Source organism: Cupressus sempervirens, chromosome 9, assembly GCF_028749045.1.
Source record: "Cupressus sempervirens isolate cs-2001-9-10 chromosome 9, ASM2874904v1, whole genome shotgun sequence".
Taxonomy (NCBI): domain Eukaryota; kingdom Viridiplantae; phylum Streptophyta; class Pinopsida; order Cupressales; family Cupressaceae; genus Cupressus; species Cupressus sempervirens.
In genome coordinates this window covers 500,427,245-500,454,455 of record NC_143126.1, presented here as the reverse complement: position 1 = coordinate 500,454,455, position 27,211 = coordinate 500,427,245, and the positions used below count along the sequence as shown (strand labels likewise).

At 41.6% G+C, this 27,211-nt stretch overlaps 1 protein-coding gene across 24 annotated transcripts in view; it reads right to left on the bottom strand.

The window, feature by feature from the left end:
• LOC149539519 (phytyl ester synthase 2, chloroplastic-like) overlaps positions 1 to 27,211 on the bottom strand; it is a 205,677-nt gene that overhangs the window by 14,152 nt on the left and 164,314 nt on the right. For 14 of the 24 annotated variants that reach the window (XM_089800755.1, XM_089800758.1, XM_089800762.1 and 11 more), the window contains 3 exons: positions 2,028 to 2,124; positions 1,850 to 1,865; positions 1,389 to 1,453 (listed from right to left, as the gene is read on the bottom strand). The exons of 1 other annotated variant lie outside the window; for it this stretch is intronic. In XM_089800755.1, the coding sequence (XP_089656881.1) occupies positions 1,389 to 1,453; positions 1,850 to 1,865; positions 2,028 to 2,124 (178 nt within the window). Of the gene's footprint in view, positions 1 to 1,388; positions 1,454 to 1,849; positions 1,866 to 2,027; positions 2,125 to 27,211 lie in introns of those variants that run through there. 9 more of the 24 variants (XM_089800769.1, XM_089800771.1, XM_089800764.1 and 6 more) reach the window with 2 other exon arrangements.

Sequence of the window (27,211 nt, the reverse complement as noted above, 5' to 3'; positions counted from 1 at the left end):
TTGGTTATCTATAAAAACATGATTGTACATTGTAACAAGGGTTGGTATTTTGTGCATTAAAGATATACAATTAGTGATCCTATTATGTGTGTAGCATAGCCTGCTTGAATGTTGTGTCTTCATGAATTTGTGTTTGTGAGTGATGATAGAGCTAGTTGTTTATTGTATGTGATGTTTGTCGACCTTAGTTTATTGGAGTTTGGCATGATTGTTGTGAATATCTCTGTAGTGACGAATTGTTAAGGGAATTTTTGGTAGTGCATTCATAGTAATTTGTCTTGTGTGCACATACATCCGTAGTGGCAGCACAATTTTATTAGTTATCAAAACTCAAACAACCTCTGAAAAATTCCTCTGGCAATTGCATCTATTAAGTTATGTTTGCGCTGCTCCTAATTCTATGGGTTTTCCTACCATTCCTTTGAAATTTCAATTCGCGGAAGCATTGCAGCAGTAGCTTATGTTCGTTTAGGTTAATTCAATTTTAGCAATTCCTTTCATCTCTTGTTACCTTAATCTCTTTGCAATTTATTTATGAATTTGGTTAATTAGGAAAATCAATAAGTATTAGTTGCACATTAGAATTTGCATTTATTAAAAAACAGGAAAATCCAAAAATGTTGGAAATTGTCTCTTTCCATAGTTTTTACAGGTTTTCACAATCACAGAAATATCAAACCAGCAAAGGCCTCCTTGTGTACATTCACATTTATCTCCTTTTGAGTTACCCAAGCAGTTGACAAACAGCCTAAAGGAATCCTGGGGTTCATATCTTCAACTTTTCAAAAGAGAAATTCCTGCCATTGCCATTGCGTAAAAATGACACTCAACACATCTTGCAAGGTCTGGTTTTATTTTCAGATCTACATATACACTTGGGAGTTCTGTTGATAATTGTTTAACTGTTAGAGCATAAGTGAGTGAGTTTTAAAACACATTTAGAACCAAGTTTTTTATTTTGTGATTTTGACCTCCAAAAGCTGGAAAAATACAAAGTTGAAGCAGATTCACTTAAATCTTCTGTTATTTTAATGTAAGTTCTGCCGTAAAGTTTTTATTGTTGTCAACTATGTTTTGTTAAGTATCTAATGCTATCCAGTTCATCATGTAATGAGTGTGACTACCTGTTTTGTATTATGGTTGCATCTCTGCCCTCTGACCTCTCCAAAACAGTTTTCAATATTTTGTTAAGTTGGCCATTTTAATTCAATTATTAATAATTTACTCAAGCTAAAAAGATAGATTTCCTAACAAAGCCTTATGTCCACCGTAAGGTTAAGGAAGACCAAAAAATATGGATAGGTTGTAAACTTTGAAATGAATCCAGCACTTAAAATAACTTGAAACCTTAGATGCTTTGCAAAGTTAAATTTCATAGAAACATTTACAGGATCATTCAAGCGAATATGCTGCAGCTTATCAATGCTTTCTTCAACTCGTTTCTTCACCAAAGCTGAATGGAAACAATGACAAAAAAATTAGAACAAAGGAAATAGCTGTGTTATTTCATGCAAGTTTGTACAGCTTGTGATATATTGCAAAGAATTCTGATTCTAAATTTAATTAATGCAGAGAATAATAGAGTTCTTCTGAAATCCCGATCCTCTAAGTTTATCATCATTTGTAGAAAATGTAGATATCTCAGCACTTCTGTTCTTTGTAACAATAAGCCTTCTTTCTTTTCTATTTTGAATAACAATTTCCGACAATGATCATCTCTTCATAGCTTTAAATAGTTTACAATATCAAATGACAATTGTATGGAAACTGCTGATTCTAAAAAATATTTTTTACAACTTTACAATCAAAATTGTTGAAATTTTGAATACAATGGCCTGGCAAGACTTACAGTGTAAAGTTGTGAACTTCATTCATACGACAGATTCCATTGATGTGCCAAGTCCAAGACATGAACAACACAAACCCATATTCCATAGTTAAACCATTAAAATACAACTGGTCATTTTTCATACTTTCTCCCTATGACCCAGGTACAGCAGATGAGAAGGATTCTATTACATGCTCACCTGTTTCCGGTCATTTAAGATCTCACTGTAACTTGCAGTGTCAATTGGGTCCGCAAAATGGAAATAAATGCGCTCAATAGATGGTATTGGAAACAGGCTGCAAACTCAAGAGAAATATTAGCCAGGGAATGAGTTCCATAAATTTATGTCCCAGGAAGATACATCCACATAAGGTATAATGAATGCAAAATAAAAGTGATTACCAAATGTTATCTAGGGAAACACTGGAAAAATTACCATGCAGATCACATATTCTCTGCACTCATTTATTTTCTTTTCTTTCTAATACATCACATATTGACAAAATCATTTCTTTTATTATTTCAGCCATTTGAATGCAAATACAACTACTTGCTAAACTAAATTTCTTTTTGTATTACTCTTTTCTGATGTTGCATTTCATTTTATCTATTTATGATCCAATATCAAGAGAATATATTCATGTCATTTCTAAACATGATCTTGCCCACACAATCATATGCAGAAACAAAGAATACTGTGTCAGTGTAACATAAAATGGTATAGTGTCTTCTTTTTATTTGGCCTAGAAATATAATTTAATCTTTAAAATAATGTTTTAATTATATTGTTTACCGTACGGGTAAACTAGATTAATGCATACAGATAACTGGAACACGAATAGCAGAACTTATATTATTATTCGCATACGCCAGACATTACATACAGAGCATATTATATCACAAGATGCATTACAATGATCCCAGATGGGATATAAATACTACCGCCGAACCTTCCCGAAGGAGTCCGTCGGCCACAAATATTCTATCCGCTACAAACTATTTACCGATGACATTGGCTATAGAATATAGAAACACCGCCGGACATCACCCCATTGGCTACAGAATAGAGAAACACCGCCGGACATCACCCTGTCAGCTACAGAATACAAAACATCGACGGCCATCATTCCGTCAGCTACAGAAACACCGCCGGAACCATCCAGTCAGCTGACACCATCCCCCCCAAAAAGAGAAGTCGTCTCCAGACGACAATTACAAAATATCTGAGACAAATTAACAAACAAAATATATCATTAGAGTGACTACAACAAGAAAAATCTGCTTCTGTCACACCACTTCACTTCGTCCCGTGCCTGTAGCCTCTGCTAACACAATACTGTCTTCTCAAGCTGACCTTGATAGCCACCCATGCTGCTTTCTCTGTTTTCAATTCTTCGGTACCCTTAGCCAAGTGTCGTTGCACTGCCTCCCACTGGATGATTAGCACCTCCCGAGCTCTCTACGCATCCACCAAGACAGACTCCCGGCAACACCTACTCCAAGTGCCTCAGGTACACAAAAAGTCCATGCCTACAACAACTTCAACTCTTCTCCATTGGTCAGACTACCAGGACTGATATCTGCCACGACTGGGGGTCCACGGGGCAACGCCCCCGGCGGGGTCAAGGGGCAGCACCCCTGCAGGGTCCTGGGGCAGCACCCCGAGTGCGCTTCCTGTCGCAGTCAGGGCGGGGTCGAGGGGCAGCACCCATCGCCGCCAAGACTAAAATAGCACTTCGCAAACCACACAGAAATGCACGGAACACACCATTTCTGTCATTTTCTGCCGATTCTGTACTCTTTCTGGCAACCACGGATGCGTCCCCTTTCCTTTGGCATCATCTGTAACTCATTCCAAACAACTTGAATCTATCGTCGTTTTTATTTTTTTTTTTATTTTTTTTTGCAATTTCTCCTTCCTGACGAAATTAGTGTGCCTCTTGAAACTCTTGGCGGAAATCCTAATCCTATGGATGGAAACTGCCGAGCGCACAAATTGAGAACCGCCAATGGCAAAAGAATGATGGCGAACTGCCCGAAAAAAGAGAACAGCCTTCCCCCGTATGCCGACGCCAGTTACGTTGTTCAACTGAAGCATAGAGAAAACCCAAGAAAGCGCATCGATATCTTGCATTCTCGCGGAGAAGTCTGCTGGCTGGAGGAGTTTGCTAAGTTCTATGCCCGCGGTCCTCTTCCTTATACCGGCGGAGACTTCTGGTGAGACTGTTTTCTTTTAAGCCCGCGGCCTTCCCTTTTATCGGCGAAGACTGCCCGCGGAGGAGATTTTGAGAAAGTTTCGGAGCAAAATGTGTTTAACCCTGCGGGGCTTTCCTTGGCGGAGAAGATTTACAAGTTTTGTGCCCGCGGATAGGCTGCCCGCAGGGCTTTTATCAACCTACGGACAGACTGTCCGCGGAGCCATTCCTTTCCACACTCGCGGACAGGCTGCTGCCCGTAGGCCTTTGACTTTTGCCCACGGACAGGCTGTTGCCCATAGGGCTTTTCAGTCCGTGGGCCTTTCTGTCCGCGGGGCCCTTTTTTTTTTTTTTCAATTTTTTTGCAATATTTCCTTCCTGACGAAATTAGTGTGCCTCTCGAAACTCTTGGAGGAAATCCTAATCCTCTAGATGGAAACCGCCGAGCGCACAAATTGAGAACCGCCAACAGCAAAAGAATGATGGCGAACTGCCTGAAAAATGAGAAAAGCCTTCCCCCGTATGCCAACGCCAGTTACGTTGTTCAACTGAAGCACAGAGAAAACCCAAGAAAGTGCATCGAAATCTTGTATTCCCGTGGAGAAGTCTGCTGGCCGGAGGAGTTTGTTAAGTTCTATGCCCGCGGTCCTCTTCCTTTTACCGGCGGAGACTTCTGGTGAGACTGTTTTCTTTTAAGACCGTGGCCTTCCTTTTTATCGGCGAAGACTGCCCGCAGAGGAGATTTTGACAAAGTTTCGGAGCAAAATGTGTTTAACCCTGCGGGGCTTTCCTTGGCGGACAAGATTTACACGTTTTGTGCCCGCAAACAGGCTGCCCGCGGGGCTTTTATCAACCCCCGGACAGACTGTCCGCGGGGCCATTCCTTTCCACGCCCGCGGACAGGCTGCTGCCCGCGGGCCTTTGACTTTTGCCCACGGACAGGCTGTTGCCCGTGGGGCTTTTCAGTCCGTGGGCCTTTCTATCCGCGAGGCCCTTTTTTATTTTTTATTTTTTTTTTCAACTTTTTTGCAATTTCTCCTTCTTGACGAAATTAGTGTGCCTCTCGAAACTCTTGGCGGAAATCCTAATCCTCTGGATGGAAACTGCCGAGCGCACAAATTGAGAACCGCCAACGGCAAAAGAATGATGGCGAACTGCCCGAAAAATGAGAACAACCTTCCCCCGTATGCCGACGCCAGTTACGTTGTTCAACTGAAGCACAAAGAAAACCCAAGAAAGCGCATCGAAATCTTGTATTCCCGCAGAAAAGTCTGCTGGCCGGAGGAGTTTGCTAAGTTCTATGCCTGCGGTCCTCTTCCTTTTACTGGCGGAGACTTCTGGTGAGACTGTTTTCTTTTAAGCCCGCAGCCTTCATTTTTATCGGCGAAGACTGCCCGCGGAGGAGATTTTGAGAAAGTTTAGGGGCAAAATGTGTTTAAGCCCGCGGGGCTTTCCTTGACGAAGAATATTTACAAGTTTTGTGCCCACGGACAGGCTGCTTGCGGGGCTTTTATCAACTCGTGGACAGACTGTCCGCGGGGCAATTCCTTTCCACGCCCGTGGATAGGCTGCTGCCCGCGGGCCTTTGACTTTTGCCCACGGACAGGCTGTTGCCCGCGGGGCTTTTCAGTCCGCAAGCCTTTCTATCTGCGGGGCCTTTCTTTTTTTTTTTTTCAATTTTTTGGCAATTTCTCCTTCCTGACGAAATTAGTGTGCCTCTCGAAACTCTTGGCGGAAATCCTAATCCTCTGGATGGAAACTACCGAGCGCACAAATTTAGAACCGCCAACGGCAAAAGAATGATCGCGAACTGCCCGAAAAATGAGAACAGCCTTCCCCCGTATGCCGACGCCAGTTACGTTGTTCAACTGAAGCACAGAGAAAACCCAAGAAAGCGCATCGAAATCTTGTATTCCCGCGAAGAAGTCTGCTGACCGAAGGAGTTTGCTAAGTTCTATGCCCGCGGTCCTCTTCCTTTTACTGGCGGAGACTTCTGGTGAGACTGTTTTCTTTTAAGCCCGCGGCCTTCCTTTTTTTCGGTGAAGACTGCCAACGGAGGAGATTTTGAGAAAGTTTCGGAGCAAAATGTGTTTAAGCCCGTGGGGATTTCCTTGGCGGAGAAGATTTAAAAGTTTTGTGCCCGCGGGGCTTTTATCAACCCACGGACAGACTGTCCGCAGGGCCATTCCTTTCCACGCTCGTGGACAGGCTGCTGCCCAGGGGCCTTTGACTTTTGCCCACGGACAGGCTATTGCCCGCGGGCCTTTCTGTCCGCGGGGCCCTTTTTTTTTTTTTTTTTTAATCAATTTTTTTGCAATTTCTCCTTCCTGACGAAATTAGTGTGCCTCTCGAAACTCTTGGTGGAAATCTTAATCCTTTGCATGGAAACTGCCGAGCGCACAAATTGAGAACCGCCAACAGCAAAAGAATGATGGTGAATTGCCTGAAAAATGAGAACAGCCTTCCCCCGTATGCCGACGCCAATTATGTTGTTCAACTGAAGCCTACAGAAAACCCAAGAAAGCGCATCGAAATCTTGTATTCCCGCGAAGAAGTCTTCTGGTCGGAGGAGTTTGCTAAGTTCTATGCCCGTGGTCCTCTTCCTTTTACCGACGGAGACTTCTAGTGAGACTGTTTTCTTTTAAGCCTGCGGCCTTCCTTTTTATCGGCGAAGACTGCCCGCGAAGGAGATTTTGAGAAAGTTTCGGAGCAAAATGTGTTTAAGCCCGCAGGGCTTTCCTTGGCAGAGAAGATTTACACAATTTGCGCCCGCGGACAGGCTACCCGCGGGGCTTTTATCAACCCACGGACAGACTGTCCACGTGGCCATTCCTTTCCACGCCCGCGTATAGGCTGCTGCCTGCAGGCCTTTGACTTCTGCCCACGAATAGGCTGTTGCCCACAGGGCTTTTCAGTCCGGGGGCCTTTCTGTCCACAGGGCCCTTTTTTACTTATTTATTTATTTTTTAATTTTTTTGCAATTTCTCCTTCCTGACGAAATTAGTGTGCCTCTCGAAACTCTTGACGGAAATCCTAATCCTCTGGATGGAAATTGCCGAGAGCACAAATTGAGAACCGCCAACGGCAAAAGAATGATGGCGAACTACCCAAAAAATGAGAACAACCTTCCCCCGTATGCCGACGCCAGTTATGTTGTTCAACTGAAGCATAGAGAAAACCCAAGAAAGCACATCGAAATCTTCTATTTCCGCGGAGAAGTCTGCTGGCCGGAGGAGTTTGCTAAGTTCTATGCCCGCAGTCCTCTTCCTTTTACCGACGGAGATTTCTGGTGAGACTGTTTTATTTTAAGACCGCGGCCTTCCTTTTTATCGACGAAGACTGCCCGTGGAGGAGATTTTGAGAAATTTTCGGAGCAAAATGTGTTTAAGCCCGCGGGGCTTTCCTTGGCGGAGAAGATTTACACGTTTTGTGCCCGCGGACAGGCTGCCCGCGAGGCTTTTATCAACCCGCGAACAGACTGTCCACAGGGCCATTCCTTTCCACGCTCGCGGACAAGCTGATGCCTGTAGGCCTTGGACTTTTGCCATGGACGGGCTGTTGCCCTGGGACTTTTCAATCCGCGCGCCTTTCTGTCCGCGAGGCCCTTTTTTATTATTTTTTATTTTTTTCAATTTTTTTGCAATTTCTCCTTCCTAACGAAATTAGTGTGCCGCTCGAAACTCTTGGCGGAAATCCTAATCCTCTGAATGGAAACTGCCGAGCGCACAAATTGAGAACCGCCAACGACAAAAGAATGATGGCAAACTGGCCGAAAAATGAGAACAGTCTTCCACCATATGTCAACGCCAATTACGTTGTTCAACTGAAGCACAGAGAAAACCCAAGAAAGCGCATCGAAATCTTCTATTTCCGCGGAGAAGTCTGCTGGCCGGAGGAGTTTGCTAAGTTCTATGACCGCAGTCCTCTTCCTTTTACCGGCGGAGACTTCTGGTGAGACTATTTTCTTTTAAGCCCATGGCCTTCCTTTTTATCGGCGAAGACTGCCCGCGGAGGAGATTTTGAGAAAGTTTCGGAGCAAAATTTTTAAAAGCCGCGGGGCTTTCCTTGGCGGAGAAGATTTACAAGTTTTGTGCCCGCGGGGCTTTCATCAACCTGCGGACAAGCTATCCGCGGGGCCATTCCTTTCCACGCCCGCGGACAGGCTGCTGCCTGCGGGCCTTTGACTTTTGCCCACAAAAAAGCTGTTGCCCATAGGGCTTTTCAGTCCGCGGGGCCCTTTTTTTTTTTTTTTTTTACTTCAATTTTTTTGCAATTTCTTTCCTGACGAAATTAGTGTGCCTCTTGAAACTCTTGGCGGAAATCCTAATCCTCTAGATGGAAACTGTCGAGCGCACAAATTGAGAACCGCCAACGGCAAAAGAATGATGGCGAACTGCCCGAAAAATCAGAACAACCTTCCCCCGTATGCTGACGCCAGTTACTTTGTTCAACTGAAGCACAGAGAAAACCCAAGAAAGCGCATCGAAATCTTGTATTCCCGCGGAGAAGTCTGCTGGCCGGAGGAGTTTGCTAAGTTCTATGCCCGCGGTCCTCTTCCTTTTACCGGCGGAGACTTCTGGTGAGACTGTTTTCTTTTAAGCCCGCGGCCTTCCCTTTAATCGGCAAACACTGCTTGCGGAGGAGATTTTGAGAAAGTTTCAGAGCAAAATGTGTTTAAGCCCGCGGGGCTTTCCTTGGCGGAGAAGATTTACAAGTTTTGTGCTCGCGTACATGCTGCCCACGGGGCTTTTATCAACCCGCGGACAGACTATCCGCGGGGCCATTCCTTTCCACGCCCGCAAACAGGCTGCTGCCCACGGGCCTTTGACTTTTGCCCACGGATAGGCTGTTGCCCGCGGGGCTTTTCAGTCCACGGGCCTTTCTGTCCGCAGGGCCCTTTTTTTTTTAAATTTTTTTTTTTCAATTTTTTTGCAATTTCTCCTTCCTGATGAAATTAGTGTGCCTCTCGAAACTCTTCGCGGAAATCCTAATCCTCTGGATGGAAACTGCCGAGCGCACAAATTGAGAACCGCCAATGGCAAAAGAATGATGGCGAACTGCCCGAAAAATAAGAACAACCTTCCCTCGTATGCCGACGCCAGTTACGTTGTTCAACTGAAGCACAGAGAAAACCCAAGAAAGCGCATCAAAATCTTGTATTCTCACAGAGAAGTCTGTTGACCGGAGGAGTTTGCTAAGTTCTATGCCCGCGGTCCTCTTCCTTTTACCGGCGGAGACTTCTGGTGAGACTGTTTTCTTTTAAGCCCGCGGCCTTCCTTTTTATCGGCGAAGACTGCTCGCGGAGGAGATTTTGAGAAAGTTTCAGAGCAAAATGTGTTTAAGCCCGTGGGGCTTTCCTTGGCGGAGAAGATTTACAAGTTTTGTGCCCGCGGACAGGCTGCCTGCGGGGCTTTTATCAACCCGTGGACAGACTATCCGTGGGGCCATTCCTTTCCACGCCCGCGGACAGGCTGCCCGCGGGCCTTTGACTTTTGCCCACGAACAGGCAGTTGCCCGCGGGGCTTTTTACTCCGCGGGGCCCTTTTTTTTTTTTTTTTTTCAATATATATATATATTTTTTTCTTTCTTTCTTATAACACATCAAATGACAGAGGTACCTCTAGATGACGTCACCGCCAAGGAGTCCTGTAATGACGACGATGGAGGATTCAACGACGGCAAGAACTTTCTTACGCAATATAGTTTCAATTTAGATCCGTTAACTGACTGAGCCATCTCCTGTCCGTCCAAGGTCGCCAGTTTGATTGCTCCATTGTCGCCGACCTTCCGAATCTGATATGGTCCAAACTTTTCCACTTTGATTTCATTCTGACCGTCGTACGGCTTACGTTTGTTCTGTGCCACCTCCGTCGCCCAATGTGCCTGCGGTCGTCGCGCAATTGGATTATTTCCTTGCTGTCGGTGCCCTTCCACTAATTTTATGCTGCGGTGTAACTTTTTCTTTCCGCGCGGTCCATTCACCATCTACCGAACAGTGGGATCTTTCATTTTTCTGTGTTCAGACTATATGTTCTTCCCCTCAGCTTCAGCCATGGCAGCTTTTCCTTCTTCCGCTTCCCTGCATTCCTCCGGACATTCGTTTTCCTCCTTTTTCTCACCTTCGTCGATCCTTAGCATATTACAACTTTGAAAGAGTTTGTAGTCTTCTATCTGCCAGTGGTAAAGGCCATTCACCGAGTCCAGGTCGTCGTCATTCGATCCTCCGTCAAGTCTCAATACTCCTTCATCCGGTTCCATTCTCCTCTTTCCTTCGTCATCACTCTCGCCTTCACTGTCAGAATCTGACGATGCTGCGTCCTCGCCAACCATTTGCGTGTGCAGGTCAATTATGAATCTTTTGCCTCCATGCTCTATTGATAAGGTATTTCGTTTCCAATCATGTTTTACTTTTGCTTGCACCAACTAATCTCGTCCCAGAATAGCATCATATCCTTTTCTTTACAATGGAATGACTACGAAATCCAATAAAAATGGTTGCGTACCAATTGTTACCGGTTGCGCTTTCAAGATTCCCAACGGTTTGATCCCGTGCTGGTCTGCCGTGAGCAACTTAAATGCAGGTGGCCACAATGTCGGCTTTCCCAACTTCTTCCAAGTATCCTCCGACAACACATTCACGCTGGACCCTCCGTCGACAATTGTGTTTGTCAAAACATTTCCCAAAATCCCCATCTCGACGACCGTCGGATGCCGTCCAGATGTGAGTGCCAGCAGCATTGGGTCTGTTGTCATCACTTCCCTACTATCCCTTCCTGTGTCCTTCGGTGCTTTCGGAAACGGTGTATGATTCAGAATGGCCGTCCGTAACTGGGGCATTCTGAGGAGGTCACTTATCTTGACCGGTATCTCCGTTTGTAAGATCTGTCGTACAATGTTTTTTTTTGCGAAGTTCCTTGCCAAGGTGCCGGTGATATCCTTCAACTGAGATGTCCCCACCGATGATGCCTTTGCAATTTTCGCCTGTGCTTCCCCCACTTTTCTCTTTTCCTCCGCTTGCCTCTGTGTAATTGCCAGAACCTCCTCTACATCCATGCCGACAGTTATCAAGTTTACTCCAGACTTTGGACACTTGGAATCTTCGTGATCGCCGGGTCCGCACCATCTGCATAATAATTTTGGTGTATTTGCCGTTGTACAATCCCGCGCAAAATGACCCCACAAATTACACGCTCGGCATTGAACGATCGGCCGTCCGTTTGCATCATACTGAGTTCGACTTCGGCTCCCATTATTATTGTTATTATTTGTATTTTTATTTTGCCCTCTGCTATTATTCCTGTATCCTCCGGATGTAGCACCGGCGGTATTCGTGTTTCCGCTACTACCCGACGGGGAAGTCTCCTGTGTGAGAAACACCTACAGAGATCCTCTTGTCTTCATATTAAAGGGGCACTCCTTTGTCGAATGGCCTATGATCTGACAAATGTCACAAAATTGGTTCTTTGGACACGATCCTTTAGTATGCCCGTCTGTCTTACACTCCGTGCACCACAGCTCACTGCCTTTTGGCTCCTTCTGCATGTTTTTAAACTCCATCATGCGAACCATATCCTTCTGTAGGGCACGAACCTTCTTGCTGCTGCCTTCATCGTCGCTACTATCATCTCCGTTAGGCTCGTCGTCATCCAAATCAGAGGAGCCAGTTTTCTTCTTCTTTGTCTTCTGCTCACTTTCAAGGTCCAGTGCTCTGTTATACGCGTCCATATATGATGACGGTGGCACAATTTTCATTTTCCTCCGCAACTTCGAGCGTAGGCCGTCCACAAACCATCTTTTCTGCAATCCGTCCGTCGGCTTGCTTTCGATTTTGTTTATTAAGTCTTTTAATCTCCTGGCGTAGACGCGGACAGTTTCGTGCTTCCCCTGTTTGGTATTGAAAATCTCTGCTACGATTTCATTATGATCCCGCAAGAGTCTAAATTCTGCCAGGAACTCCTTTTTAATCTTATCCCAGGTATCCAGCTTCTGTAGATCCATATCCGAAAACCAATCAATCGTGACACCCTGTAGGGTTGCCGGAAATTGTCTCATCCAGTCGTCTTCATCAGTTATGCCATTTGCCCTCCAAATCGTTTCACATGTTTTGCAATGTCGAATGGGATCAGCCGTACCATCACCATTGAACTTCGACAGTTCCTCTTTTGGTCCTGCCATCACAATTGGTTTCTGTAAACAAGGATTGCTCGATCCTGCAACACTGGTGCTCTTCACTCCCACACCGGCGGTCTGCACTCCCACACCGACAGTCTATACTCCCACACCAGCGGACTGGTCTCCCACATCGGCGATCTACACTCCCACACCGGCGGTCTGCACTCCCACACCGACAGTCTGTACTCCCACACCGGCGGACTGGTCTCCCACACCGGCAGTCTGCACTCCCACACCGGCGAACTGGTCTCCCACACCGGATGTCTGCACTCCCACACCGGCAGACTGCTCTCCCATACCGACGGACTGCTCTCCCACACCGGAGGTCTCAACAGCTGCGAACCTTGGTGAAGAAGGATCTTCTGAAATTGTTTCCCGCGGAAGTCTATCCCGGACGAAGAGGTCACTCCACGCTCGTGCTCCCTCGGCACTACGAGCCGTGCGAGTTGATGCTCTTCCGTCTGAATTTTCTTCCCTTGGCAAACACAAATTCAAGAACTCCTCTCGTGCTTCTTCCACCAATTCCACCCGCTGCCGAGTCTCCAACAATTCCTGCTCGCTTCGGTTTCCGTTGGCAATCTTTTGAAATCTCCATCGGCGTTCGGCTTGCTGTGCCAAAATTAAATTCTCTTGCGTAGTACGGATTTCATCTTTTCCCTTGACCTTATTTTGATCCTTGTTAAGCTGATTTGGCATTAATCTTCATTCCTCCCACCTTCCAGATTCATAAGGCAATGGCGCCAAATGTTTACCGTACAGGTAAAGAAAATGAACGCATACAGACAATGAACACGAACAGCAGAATTATATTTGCAATCGTAGATGATTGATGCTTTACAATGATCCCAGACGGGATATAAATACTACCGCCGAACCTTCCCGAGGGAGTCCGTCGGCCACAAATATTCTATCCGCTACAAACTATTTACCGACGACGTCCGCTACAAAATACAGAAACACCGCCGGACATCACCCCGTCGGCTACAGAATGCAAAACACCGCCGGAACCATCCAGTCGGCTAACATATATAATGTCATAAAAGTGCTTGATTCTGAAGTCCTTAAGTGACCTCTTTTAAGTCAACCAAAAAATATAATAGGGCCAATTATGATTTCCCAAGCTAAAGTCAAAAATTGAAAAGAAAGGAAATATGAAAAGAGAGGAATCTTGAAAAGGATAACTCAAAGAGTTTCTCAATAATTATAAAAGAGAAGTGAGAGGCTCATAGGGTCATGTTGAACTTTATTCTTTTCTTTGAACAAAAACCTTGTGGTTATGGAGTTTGTAATTCATTCTAGATCATCGTCTAAAGGATGAAAACTCTCTTAGGAAGATCAATTTCAGTAGTAATAGTATCCACCCTAGCTGGTGGTCAATGGAAACTCAAATTTGACAACTTGATCTCAACATTCAAGGTTTTGGAAATTTTGTAAAGTCTCATTCAAAGACAAACTTGCAGAATAAGATGGTTATAGATAGATTCAGTGAAGTCCTTCAATGCAAATTTAGGTTTCTAGAGGTTGTGGAAGTAGTTTTCCTAGTAATGTATTGAAAGGCGTATTTGATCTTTGTTGGTTTAGCAAATACAAGTATGTTGCTTGTATGTTTCTAGATGTGATTGTGTATATGAAAGATCCCTGATGCTGATGGATCTCTTCTGTTGATCTGCCGTAATTTTATATTTTTAAATTTGTTTTCCCTGTTTATTAAAATTTTCTTGCAGAGCTAGATAGAAGTTGCAGATGGGTTTGATTGTTTTATATTTTTGATGATTTTTCAATAAGTAATAACAGAAGTACAATAACATGAACAAGTTCTGAAAATGTATTCCAAATACATTTAAAGCAAAGTCGCTTCAAGTAGATTTTCTGAATATACGCCTAATATGTAACCAGATGAAGATTTACAATAATATCCAGATGATTACAACCAAGAATTAAGCCAACCTGAAGGCGTGAAGGTGAAATATGAGCCCAGAAGGAAGCTATGGCCACAAACCAGCTCTCAAATGTTGTACATGGAAAAGTAGATGGCTGTCAGGCGTGACCATACAGCTGCAAAGTGCCCAGATGTGGGTAAAATACCTAAACCCCAACTAAAACTCTGACTCAGTACTGCATTCCCCAGAAAAAACAATGCACAATCTCCAAGATGCTTCTGAATGCAAGAATCCAGACCACTGTTTTGGGGGCTACGTCCCAAACGGGCAAAGCAAGTGGGTTTGGCGTCCCAAATGCTGAAAGCTCAATCAGAGAACAAAACACAAATCTAAGATGTAATATATCAATAATGCCTTCGAACTTTGTATTTACCTCCTTATAACCCACCAAACTTAGCTCGAATCCTAAAAGTGTCTCCATGTGGCGTTGGGTTATAAAATAATATATTTCTCATTTGTAAAGTGGTCAAGTATCCAAAAAATGACTTTTTTCCCAATAGAAAGAAATCCGTTCACCAAAATGCTCTAAGTCAAAAGAGAAATATTTAGAAAAGTTCAAGACCTTTCCAACAAGCTATTACACCAAGGGATATTCACCCAGATGAGGCCAAAAAACCCCTTATTACTCCAAAATGGCTATAATTTAGTTGTATTTAAATTATTAAAATGCTAACTTAGGAGAATATTTAAATATATTAAAATATTTCCCAAATAGTGAACTAATAGCCAAAACACCTCTACAAGGTGAAACTGAACTCGTCACCTCCTGTGACTGATGTCAGATAATCTGAAATAACTGACAGTCTCATCCCTCAAAAATAGAGATACTCCTAAAAAGTAGGAATGTCTTTGAATCTCCTGAAACTCAAACCATAGAATGATCTTGTAGAGACTCAAGAATGTAACCCATCTCCACCTCCTAAAATTTATGAAACTCCTACAATTAAGAAACTGCTCTCAACTACTCTCCTACTATCTGAAACTCCAAATCCGAACACTGTGTACCCTGACTGAGTCCCTAAACACCACTACCAACCTACGAGACTCTAATGATAGGTCAACTCTATCGTCTCTGATGTCCACTCTAGAAAGGAGACATGACAGTATAAATTTTTATCATCAACATTTTGGATCACACTCCATGATTCATTATCATGATGAGAGGAGGATTCAAGGATAAGAAAGATGTCAACACAAAGGCTCCTTATAAAGCAAGAGAAAGGGAGGGAAAAGGGATCGCAATGTAGGAGAATGAAAATAAAAAAGAAAGAAAAAACACAAAGAAGATCAATATCCAAAAGAAGGAAAATCATCAATAGGAAACTAATAAGCGCAGAAAAGTCAAGGAATAAATGAAAAGGAAACCTACACTAACCCTCTTGAAACAAATTGTTCAAGACAAACCTACTCTAACTATGTATAAGACGCTTAAACGGGATAAATTCAAAACAGCTATACACACACATGAGCTAACATGGTTTATCAAAATGTTCAAGAGCAACATGGCTTGGGTGATGATTCTCAATCTTGCAAATTTATCCTTGTAGGGAAAAATTTACTATCCCATACTCAAAGTTGGAAACTTTACCATGTAACATCAACAATTAGGGTAATTCATAAGGGTCATAATAATTCCAAATGCAACTTGTCTTTCCTAAATCTTCAGAATCGAAAAATAAGTTTCTATGATGAGCATCAAAAGTAGGGACAGAGACAATTTGTTGTTCATTGTATTTAAATAGAACCTGAAAATTATCCTTGGGAGGCTGAAGTTGGTAACGGATCATCCCACTAGTATCAACATCAGATTTGTGAGTGCTCAAGGCAGGATCAGTCTTGAAATCAAGCCCGTGGAACATCGCTTTTGGAGGCTTATCCTTATATAACACAAACCATGCAAATTTGTGAATATGCTTGAGCATATCTTCAAAAATCAAGGACAGGCCTCAAACAGCTCTTCAAGTCTTCCTTGAAATGCAAAGTCCCCTTGTAGCACCCCCCTGAAACATTCTTCCTCCTCTTCTTCTATTGGAGTAAGTTGTTCCTCGCTTAACAAATCTTGCACATTCTCAATAAATATACTTGAAGCCACATCATCTAACATGAGATCATCAATTGATTCTACTTTAGGAACATCTTGCAATTCTTCATATGGAATTTCGTGAAACCTGATATCTTCAAAAACTAAGGATCCATTGATAGGTGGATCTTCAAATATCTTCATGAGTTGCTCATCAAATTCAATCTCAAATAGAAACGTCTCAGGAGGTCAAAGTTGATGGTGCATCATGTCACTTGTAACAACTTGTTGATCTTGAGAATCCTTTGGCAATTAGTCCTTTTGTATTTTTTCCATGAGATCTTTCAGCAACCCTCACTAAAGAAAATAGTGGTAATGACATTTTTGAGTTCCTTGTCAAATTGTTCTTCATATTTTGATTCATCTGTGATATCTTGCAACTCCTTATTCAAATTATCTTCTTGATTGCCTTCCTCTCCAAGAATACTTGACACCTTTTGCAATTCACTCTCAAGAACTTCCTTCCATATTACGATGGAAGTTTACCAAGGATTTCCTTTTCTTCGAATTCGTGAAGATCTTGTAGTTCCTCAAGTGTTTATAAATGTTTCTCTTGGCTTACTATCCTTCCTCTTTCTTGGCTGAAACCAATTGCTTCCTTGATTTTCTTTCCCACATCCTCCTGAAAGATGATGCATGAAATTTCACCCACCATTTGATTGTCTTGGTCTTTAGCTCAACCATGCTACCTCGTAACTCCTTTTCCTTGGTTGGTGAGCCAACATGCTCCTCTTTTGATGTTCAGCTTGAGTGTTTTATGAAATCTTAGTTACCTTCCTTGAACAATTCTTCATACCACCCCATTTCAAAATTGCAAGGTTGATGATATCTTGGCATAATGGACAAGTAAACTCTGAATGCAATAGATTGTGTACACTACACCAACAACGGTGCAAAGTATATTTAATAATATTGTATTATCTTATTATTATTATTATTAATATCTTAAAATGGGAACATGACAGTCCGCTCTTTCTCAAATTGTTTGTCCTCAAACAATTAGATAACTTCTATCGGTTTGAAAGATGTATGTCTTTCAGTCCAAATGCTTAAGTTGTTGTCATGGCAATGATTGAACCTCTTCCAATTTCCATTGGCTTTCCACATTAGTCTTTCATATAAAGTATTTTCCTATATTCTCTTTTACCCTAGAAGATGGCAGGATCATGCTCTAATACCCCTGCAATGTCCCTTCTCTTGGCTTGAGTATTTGATGCTTAAAACTTGTACAATTGTTAGTATATGGAAAAGATAGCATAAACATATGGGTAAGAAATAATTATTAGCAATTAACAAGATAAATAATAATTAAATCATCTAAGTAATTTAATTCCCATTCTAAACCCACCTTATCCTTAGAAGGAGGCTCTACTCAGAATTACCTAACCCTCTAATGAGAACTCTCAGTTAGGCAACCATCATGTTAAGAGCACCTTTGAAGTCCTATAGGATCTCCATTAATGAGTGAACTCACTAACAACACATTAACTTATTAACCACACATACTTGGTAGAGATCCCACCTCTAACCCAGTCTCTTGTCTCTAACATATGCATATGGTTAACCACTACAATATATTGTCTCTAAGAGGCTCTCTACAAACCTCTCTCTAGGTTCCAATTTTGAGTCCCAACATTCAATCAAGAATGCCCTCTAATCTTTGAGTTCTCTTAAGAGAAACTTGACATTCTAATTAATGCCCTCTACCAAGTTCTTACTTGGTCTCTATGACAACTAGAGAGTTCTCGTCTCAAGCATGACTACCAATCCTTGATTGATAATTTTATCTACCAAATCATTCATATTTATTTCTGATATAAAAATATGAAATGAACATACCTCTAGTTCCCTTTAGTTCTGCATTGTATAATCCTTCATAGAAGTCCCGGTGCTTCACCTCTATGAGCATCAGCTAGATCCAATGAGTGCTAGGTGTTCCATTTATTCTCATGAGAGATGGATTCATGTTGAATCACTACTCATGAAATATGGGTCAATGAGTTTGACTCAAAAACTACATAGTTAAATCCTAATAGCAATATCATAATTTGACTTGCTGTGGAAATTATCTCCTACTTATCAATCGATGAGCTTAAGGGGCTTTCTAATGAATGGTTCATAAGACACAACACTTGGTGAAGGTTTTGCAAATGGGGATGCAAGCAAAGTGGGTTTAACCATAGAGGAAACTTTGTAGTTAAGAGCGCTCGAACTAGAATAGTACTGGTATGGGTGACCTCCTGGGAAGTCCTGGTCCTTCACCTCTATGAGCATCACCTAGATCCAATGAGTGCTAAGTGTTCCATTTATTCTCATGGGAGATGGATTCATGTTGAATCACTACTCATGAAAATATGGGTCAATGAGTTTGAGTCAAAAACTACATAGTTAAATCCTAATAGCACTATCATCATTTGACTTGCAATGGAAATTATCTCCTACTTATCAATCGATGAGCTTAAGGGGTTTTCTAATGAATGGTTCATAAGGCACAACACTTGGTGAAGGTTTTGAAAATGGGGTTGCAAGCAAAGTGGGTTTAACCATGGAGGAAACTCTGTAGTTAAGCACGCTCGAGCTAGAGTAGTACTGGGATGGGCAACCTCCCGGGAAGTCCTAGTGCTTCACCTCTGTGAGCATCACCTAGATCCAATGAGTGCTAAGTGTTCCATTTATTCTCATGGGTGATGGATTCATGTTGAATAACTACTCATGAAATAAGGGTCAATGAGTTTGACTCAAAAACTACATAGTTAAATCTTGACAGCAATATCATAATATATTAGTTTAGTTCTTTTACTTTCTCTAATCTGATGGTTTTGCAGCCCAACTCTCTTGGGTATAATTGTTTTCCAATCCTACCATAATTCATTTGTCCTTAAACGAATTCACAACCCTTCATAATGACAACCTTTTCTAAAAGTCACAACATGTCATAATTACAATCCTTTCAAAGAGTCACAAAACTTTATAATGACAACCTTTTCAAAGAGTCACAACTATTCATAATTAGAACCCTTTGAAAGAGTCACATACTTTCATCATTTCAACCTTTTGGTAAAGTACCTTATTTTCTTCTCATTCTTTTCCTCTTCCGTTGATCCTTCTTTGTCTCCTATCTTCTCGTTGTTTCTCTTTCAAATGAGCTCTCTTCCCTCTTATATCTTAATTTGAAGGAGTGGTCTCTTTATAACATATCTCTTGACTTTCCAAAGGATTTAGTTAATTTATATTATTCCATATTATATTATTTATTTACTTATTTATTGTATGTTTATTATCATTTATTATTAAATCCTATTTAGAAAGGTAACATAGTTTGACGCAAGAGCATCTAGTAGTGTAAGGGCAATCCTGTATCACCCAAAATATGCTTAGAGATAGTTTCTGTTTAATGTGTTTTTATTTCTAGATACCCATTTGGGTCAAATAAAAGTTCCAACTCCACTATTAGTTTTCTGGGTTAGAGTTTTTAAGCACCTTGGGATAAGTGTAAATGCAGAAAATGGGTTATTTTGTAATAGAGCCAAAATTATGATGAGTTAGAGGGTGTAATCTGGAGGGATGATTATACTTGTAATTTAAAGCACTCCAAAAAAAGAATCAGGTCAAAAGATTTTATGCTTAGAAAGTTATTGCAGTTTTAAGTTTTCTGGAGACCTCCTAAGAGTGCTTCAAAGTCAGATTCAGGGCACTAAATGGCCTCGTACGGGGCTGAAAAATGGGGGACGAGCGAAGCTGGTCCATAAGGCTGTAGAGTGCTGTGAAAGCTTTTCAGAAATGTAAACGGTTCGTCAATCAGAGTCCCGGTTCAAAAGTTATGCCTCTCGGAAGTTGGACTACTGTTTCTGGATTCTTCTAATTTTACACCGACTTCTAACGTGACTTCTAGAACCTTTTGTTTTGGTGTGGATGCCAATTGCCATATTCTAGAATGTATTCCTAACCCTAAATGAATTGGGGTCTATTTAAGAACATTTCTAGCATTGTAAAGGCAGTTCTTAGTGGAGTTAGAGAGAAGGTACTGTGTGGAGGATTTCTTTCTCCAGAATCATACTATTGTAAGCCCATTGGCCATTTTTCATTGATAATTATATTTCCCTTTTCCTGTGTTTTCATTCCGGTCTTTGGTTGTGTCTCCATCAAGTGGTATCAAAGCAGGTTTTTCTGAGTGTGTAGACAAAGCGCCAACTGTGTGGCAGTTTGCACCTGGACTGTGTGGTTGTGAGTTTGAGACAAGAAGATGCCTCCACAAAGGGTCGGAGTTGTTACTCCTAAGGTTAGAGCCCTCCAGAGACAAGTTCAAACATTGCAGGAGGAGATCCGCAAAGGACTGAATGTTGCCACAGGCAACGAAAGTGAGGAAGAAAATGAAGAAGAAGCAAATATTGGACAGGAAGGGGAAGGTGAAGAGGAAGTCGTAAATCAGGCATAGGAGAGGCTTTTTAGGGCCATTTCTAAGCTTGGAAAAAGACCTAAAATTGATGTGGGTATGTTTTTGAGAACTCTAAACCCAGATGAGTTGATCGATTGGATCAATGAACTAGAGGAGTATTTTGAGTATGAGGATATCAGAGACCCAGAGAGGGTTAAGTTTGTGAAGGCCAAAATGAAAGGCCATGCCAAAATTTGGTGGCAAGAGATTCAGCTGGAAAGAAATAGAAGAGGAAAGGAGAAAATCACAAGGTGGGATCGCATGGTGGACAAACTAAAGAAGCAGTTCATTCCTGTTGATTACGAGCTTGATTTGTTCAAGAAAATGCAAGGGTTAAAGCAAGCAGGAAAAATCTGTCTAGGAATATACAGAGGAATTTTATCAACTTCTTATTAGGGCAAGGCATGCAGAAGCTAATAAGGAGAAGGTTGCCCGTTACCTTAGTGGGTTACGACCTAGCATTCAGGAGGAGTTAAGTTTGGTTAGAATGACTAGCATTGAAGAGGTATATCAGTTCGCCCTGCGAGTTGAAGAGAAGCTAAACAAAAATTTTGACAGAAGGCAAAGAGGGTGTGGTCAAGGAGGAAGGGATAGTGGTAGGTCATTTGGAGGCCAAAATGAGACTCAGAAGAGAAATGAAGATGTGGGTACTAGTAGGAACCAGAGGAACAAGGGTTTCAACCGCTCCCATGATCAAAACTTTGGAGATCAGAGAGGGAAAGGCGAAGAACGTGGACAAGGTTCAGGAAGAGGAGGCTTCCGTGGTACCTGTTTTCATTGCAATGAAGGTTTTCATTGCAATGAAGGTCATCGTGCATTTGAATGCCCTCAACGACAAGGAAGGACAAATAGGAGAGCTAATGGTCAAGCAAGAGTTGCTCATGTGGATGAGGATGCACATTCATCGCATTCTAAAGATGTAGAAAGAGGAGAGGTTCTCGTAAATGAAAGGCTCTTAATAAGCGATGAGACTGAACCTGGACAAAGGAGGAGTTTGTTTCGTACCAAGTGCAAGGGCGAGGATAAGTGTTGTGATGTGATTGTTGATGGTGGCAGCACTGACACCTTGGTGTCTGAGGAGATGGTCTCTAAGCTAAAGCTCAAGAGGGAGAAACACCCCCAGCCCTATCGGATTGCTTGGGTGAAGGATGATCATAAGGTCCTGATCAGTGAACAGTGTTTGGTGAAGTTCAAGATTGGGCGTTACCATGATGAAGTTCTTTGTGAAATTATTCCAATGGATGTCTACCATTTATTGTTGGGAAGACCGTGGCAATTTGATAGACATGCTCTACATGATGGTCGTGCAAATACATACTCTCTGACAAAGGATGGAGTTCGCCACAAACTGAAGCCCTTGATAAAGGAAGGTGAAAAGGTATGCAGTAGTACTAGGATATGTCTTGTTGATGGAAGAAATGTTTTGGATGGTATGAAACATCAGCATATGTGTTATGCTTTGATTCCTAGAAGAGATAAGGAAGGTAGTAGTGAAATTCCACCTGAAGTTTCAGGCCTATTAAGTGAGTATGGAGATGTCATCTCTGATAATGTTTCAGAAGGGTTGCCACCAGTAAGGCAAATCAATCATCAGATAGATTTAATCCCTGGAGCTAGTTTGCCTAACAAGGTTGCTCATAGGATGACTCCTACTAAAACTGAGGAGCTAAACAGACAAGTTCAAGAGCTATTGAGGAAGGGTTTGATTCAAGAGAGCCTGAGTCCATGTTCAGTACCTGCAGTACTGGCACCAAAGAAGGATGGAGAGTGGAGAATGTGCATAGACTCTCGAGCTATAAATAGAATAACCATCAAGTATCAGTTTCCTTTGCCAAGAATGGATGATCTTATGGACTGCATGAGTGGAGCTCAGTACTTCACAAAGATAGATCTCAAAAGTGGCTATCACCAGATACGGATACAAGAGGGAGATGAGTGGAAGATTGCATTCAAGACCAAGGAGGGTCTATATGAGTGGTTAGTCATGCCCTTTGGACAGACCAACGCGCCAAGCACCTTCATGCAGCTTATGAATGAGGTACTAAAGAAATTCTTGGGAAAATTTGTTAGTCTATTTGGATGATATTTTAATTTTCAGTAAGACTTTGGATGAACATTTATTGCACATTTGTAGTGTCCTTGAAAGGTTGAGGGAAGAGAAAATGTTGATTAATTTGAAGAAATGTAGCTTTGTAAAAAAAGAGTTAGTCTACTTGGGGTTTGTTGTATCATCTGAAGGTCTCAAAATGGATCCAGAGAAGGTAAAGGCCATCTTGGAATGGCCTACTCCAAGGTTTGCTACTGAGCTGAGATCATTTCATAGTCTGGTTAGTTTTTATAGGAAGTTCATTAAGAATTTTAGTGGCATATGTGCACCCCTGACTGAAACAATAAGGGGGGATAGGAAAGAGTTCAAGTGGACTATAGCAGCTGCAAGGAGTGTTGAATTGTTGAAAAAGAAGGTGACAAAACAACCTATGTTGGCACTTCCTGATTTCAGTAAAGTGTTCCAAGTAGATTGTGATGCTAGTGGCAATGTTATTGGGGCTATATTGAGCTAAGAAGGTAAGCCTATTGCATATTTTAGTGAAAAATTGAATGATGCAAAGAAGAAGTATTCTTTTTATGATCAAGAGTTCTATGCAATTGTTCAGGCCTTAAAGAAATGGAGGCATTATTTATTGCCAAAAGAATTTGTCTTGTATATTGATCACCAGGCATTGCAATACCTAAATAGCCAAGGTAAATTGAACCAGAGACATATGAAGTGGGTAGAGTTCATGCAGAGCTATACATTTGTGTTGAAACATAGAAGTAGAAGGTCTAATAGGGTTGCAAATGCATGGAGTAGGAGATAGTTGTTGCTTACAGTAATGCAGGTTGAAGTGGTTGGGTTTGATGAACTCAACAATCTGTACCCAAAGGATTCTGATTTTGTTGAAGCGTGGAAAGCTTGTAAAGAACCTATTACTGTAGATAGAACTAGGTGGCTAGATTATTTGATTCAGGATGGTATGCTGTTCAAGGGCAGACAATTATGCATTCCAAGGAGTTCCGTGAGGGAAAACTTGATCAAAGAGAAACACAGTAGGGGAATGGCAGGACACTTTGGTCAAGATAAGACCATTGCCATTCTTAGAGAACATTATTTTTGGCCTCAAATGTCACAAAATGTGAAGAAATTTGTGTAGAGTTGTCAAGTATGTCAAGCAACCAAAGGATTTAGCCTCAATACTGGCCTTTATCAGCCATTGCCTGTTCCATCAAAGCCTTGGGAAGACATAAGTATGGATTTTGTTCTTGGATTGCTGACGACACAAAGGGGTAATGACTCAGTATTTGTGATGGTTGATAGGTCCTCCAAGATGGCACATTTCATCCCATGCCACAAGACTCATGGTGATGTACATATTGCAGATTTGTTTTTCAGAGAGGTGGTGAGACTACATGGTCTCCCAAAGAGTATTGTTTTCGACAGAGATACTAAATTTGTGGGGTATTTCTAAAGGACTTTATGGAAGAAGTTGAGGATAGAATTGAGGTTCAGTTCTACACATCATCCGTAGTCTAACAGACAAACCAAAGTGATAAATAGAAGTCTGGGCAATTTGCTGAGGTGTTTAGTGGGAGATAAGCCCAAGGGATGGGATTTTATTCTGCTACAAGTAGAATTTGCTTACAATAATTCTGTAAATAGGAGTACTGGTAGATCACCATTCCAAATTGTGTATGGAAGTAGCCCAAGGATTGCACCAGAATTAAGGAAAATGGAGCAAGGGGAGAGTACAAGTGCCGAGGCAAAAGAATTTTCTTAACATAACAAGAGCCAACATGAGGAGGTCCATGCACATATCACCAAGCTGAATCAACAGTATAAAGCTAGGGAAGATCAAAGGAGGAGACATAAGGAGTTCCAAGTAGGGCATCTGGTTATGGTACACTTACGAAAGGAACGGTTTCCAGTGGGTACTTACAACAAGCTGAAGATGAAGAAATTTTTCCCCTGTAAAATTTTGAAGAAGCATGACTCAGGAAATGCATATGAGGTGGAGTTGCCAGATGGGATTCACATTTCTCCTATCTTCAACATTGCAGACTTAATAGAATATCATGATGATGGTACAGACGAGGGGTTGGTGCTGGAGCCATGTCCAATTCCTACTTCTAAGGAGGAGATAGAAGAGATTCTGGATAGTCGTGTGGGCAAGAGTACCAAAAATAGGCAGTATGAAGAGTACCTGGTGAAGTGGAAAGGACGACCAATAGAGGACTCAACTTAGATATCAGCAGCGGAGGTTGCCCATTTGGGTTTTCCTCTACCATAAAGTGATAGGATCACTTTTCAATCTACCCTGGTGTCTGATGCAGGAGCATCTAATGGTGTAAGGGCAATCTTGTATCACCCAAAATATGCTTAGAGATAGTTTCTATCTAATGCGTTTTTATTTCTGGATACCCATTTGGGTCAAATAAATGTTCCAACTCCATTATTAGTTTTTTGGGTTAGAGTTTTTAAGCACCTTGGGATACGTGTAAATGCAAAAAATGGGTTATTTTGTAATAGAGCCAAAATTATGATGAGTTAGAGGGTGTAATTTGGAGGGATGATTATACTTGTAATTTAAAGCGCTCCAGAAAAAGAATCAAGTCAAAAGACTTTACGGTTAGAAAGTTATTGCAGTTTTAAGTTTTTTAGAGACCTCCTAAGAGCACTTCAAAGTCAAATTCGGGGCACTAAACGGCCTCATATGGGCCGAAAAAGGGAGACGAGTGAAGCTGGTCCATAGGGCTGTAGAGCGCTTCGAGAGCTTTCCAAAAATGTAAATGGTTCGTCAATCAAAGTCCCAGTTCAAAATTTATGCCTCCCGAAAGTTGGACTACCATTTCTGGATTCTTCTAATTTTACACCGACTTCTAATGTGACTTCTAGAACCTTTTGTTTTGGCGGTGGATGCCAACTGGCGTATTCTAGAATGTATTCCTAACCCTAAACGAATTGGGGTCTATTTAAGAACATTTCTAGCATTGTAAAGGCAATTCTTAGTGGAGTTAGAGAGAAGGTACTGTGTGGAGGATTTCCTTCTCCAGAATCATACTATTGTAAGCCCATTGGGCATTTTTCATTGATAATAATATTTCCCTTTTCCTGTGTTTTCATTCCGGTCTTTGGTTGTGTCTCCATCATAGTTTCTACAAATGTGTTCCAAAAGGTTGTAAACAAATCGGTTAGTCAAGAAAATCCTTCAATTACAAGATATGAGATTGTTCCAACCAGAAGATATGATCAATGCTTAACTTCCTTCAATTACAAAAACAAGATTGTTCTAACCACAAATATGATCAAGTCTTAACTTTTGAGGAATACTCATTTCCTTAACTTCAGTTAATGGTCTAGTGGGAATGGAACATTTGGAATTCTCACCAGGTGCAAATTTTGATTCAATGCAAGAAACAAGCTATATTTTTCCACCTTTAAATGACAGTATTCTAGTTGAAGTCATAAAGAAGGTTCATGCATTCCAAGAGTCCCTAGGAAATGGACCAAGAATTTATCAGAGGAGTAATAGGAAGTTAGGAACAATGAGCCATTGACTTCATCTACTCTTAGCACTTTCAATACACCTTCACACCCGAGTGCAAGCAATGTGATTGGCTTTCCAAGGGATTTTCCTAAATATTGACAAGGTAACCTAGCAGTCGAAATGCTAGCAATACACAATGCAACTATGGAATTCAAAGTACCAACCAAGGACAACCTATTAAATCCTCCAATTATTGGAGGGTTAAAGTTGGAACATAGTGTGACGGAGTAGTTAAGGTGAAGATGAATTTTCCATTGTTCAAGTAGATAAAAATAGCAAAAATAAGGGATTTGTTCCTTAATAGGTTAAAAGATAGTAAAAATCAGGGAGCTCATGGTTAGACTGTGACAAATACTACACAATGAACTAATAGACTTCCTCACAATATGTCTAATGTTGCTGGAAACACACATTTTTTCAAAATGTTTCTTGTGATGCTCAAGATGCATGACACAATCAAGGTTCATCACAACCAATTTATATTGTCCAAACCACACCAAATGGGATTCAAGACACAATCAAATATGAAAGAGTTGTAAATGAACAAGGTACCACAAAGGTAGAAGAAGTCAATAGAGCAAAGGCAGACAAAGACAAAGCTTACTTCAAATGAAACTGCAATCGTGTTCTACCAAGGGAGGGATGAGCTTGGTCCGGTCCTATTGTCTGTAAGAATGGTGGGAAACTGCTAAACAATTGCCTAATAGATTCAAAATCATCAAACAACATCATGCCCCTAGCCATATGTAGAAGGCTAGGACTTATCTCCACAAACACAATCAAGAAGGTTAAACAATTAGAGAAAACAAAAGTTCCAATTGTTGGTGAATTGAAAAATATTCATATGTAGTTGGCATTTGATCCTATAATGAAGCAATTTATTGATATCATTTGTAGACATTCTATATGGCTATGGCGTTCTTTTGAGTAAAGATCTGACAAGAAGGTTGAATGGTTACGTGGCCACAGACTTTTCATA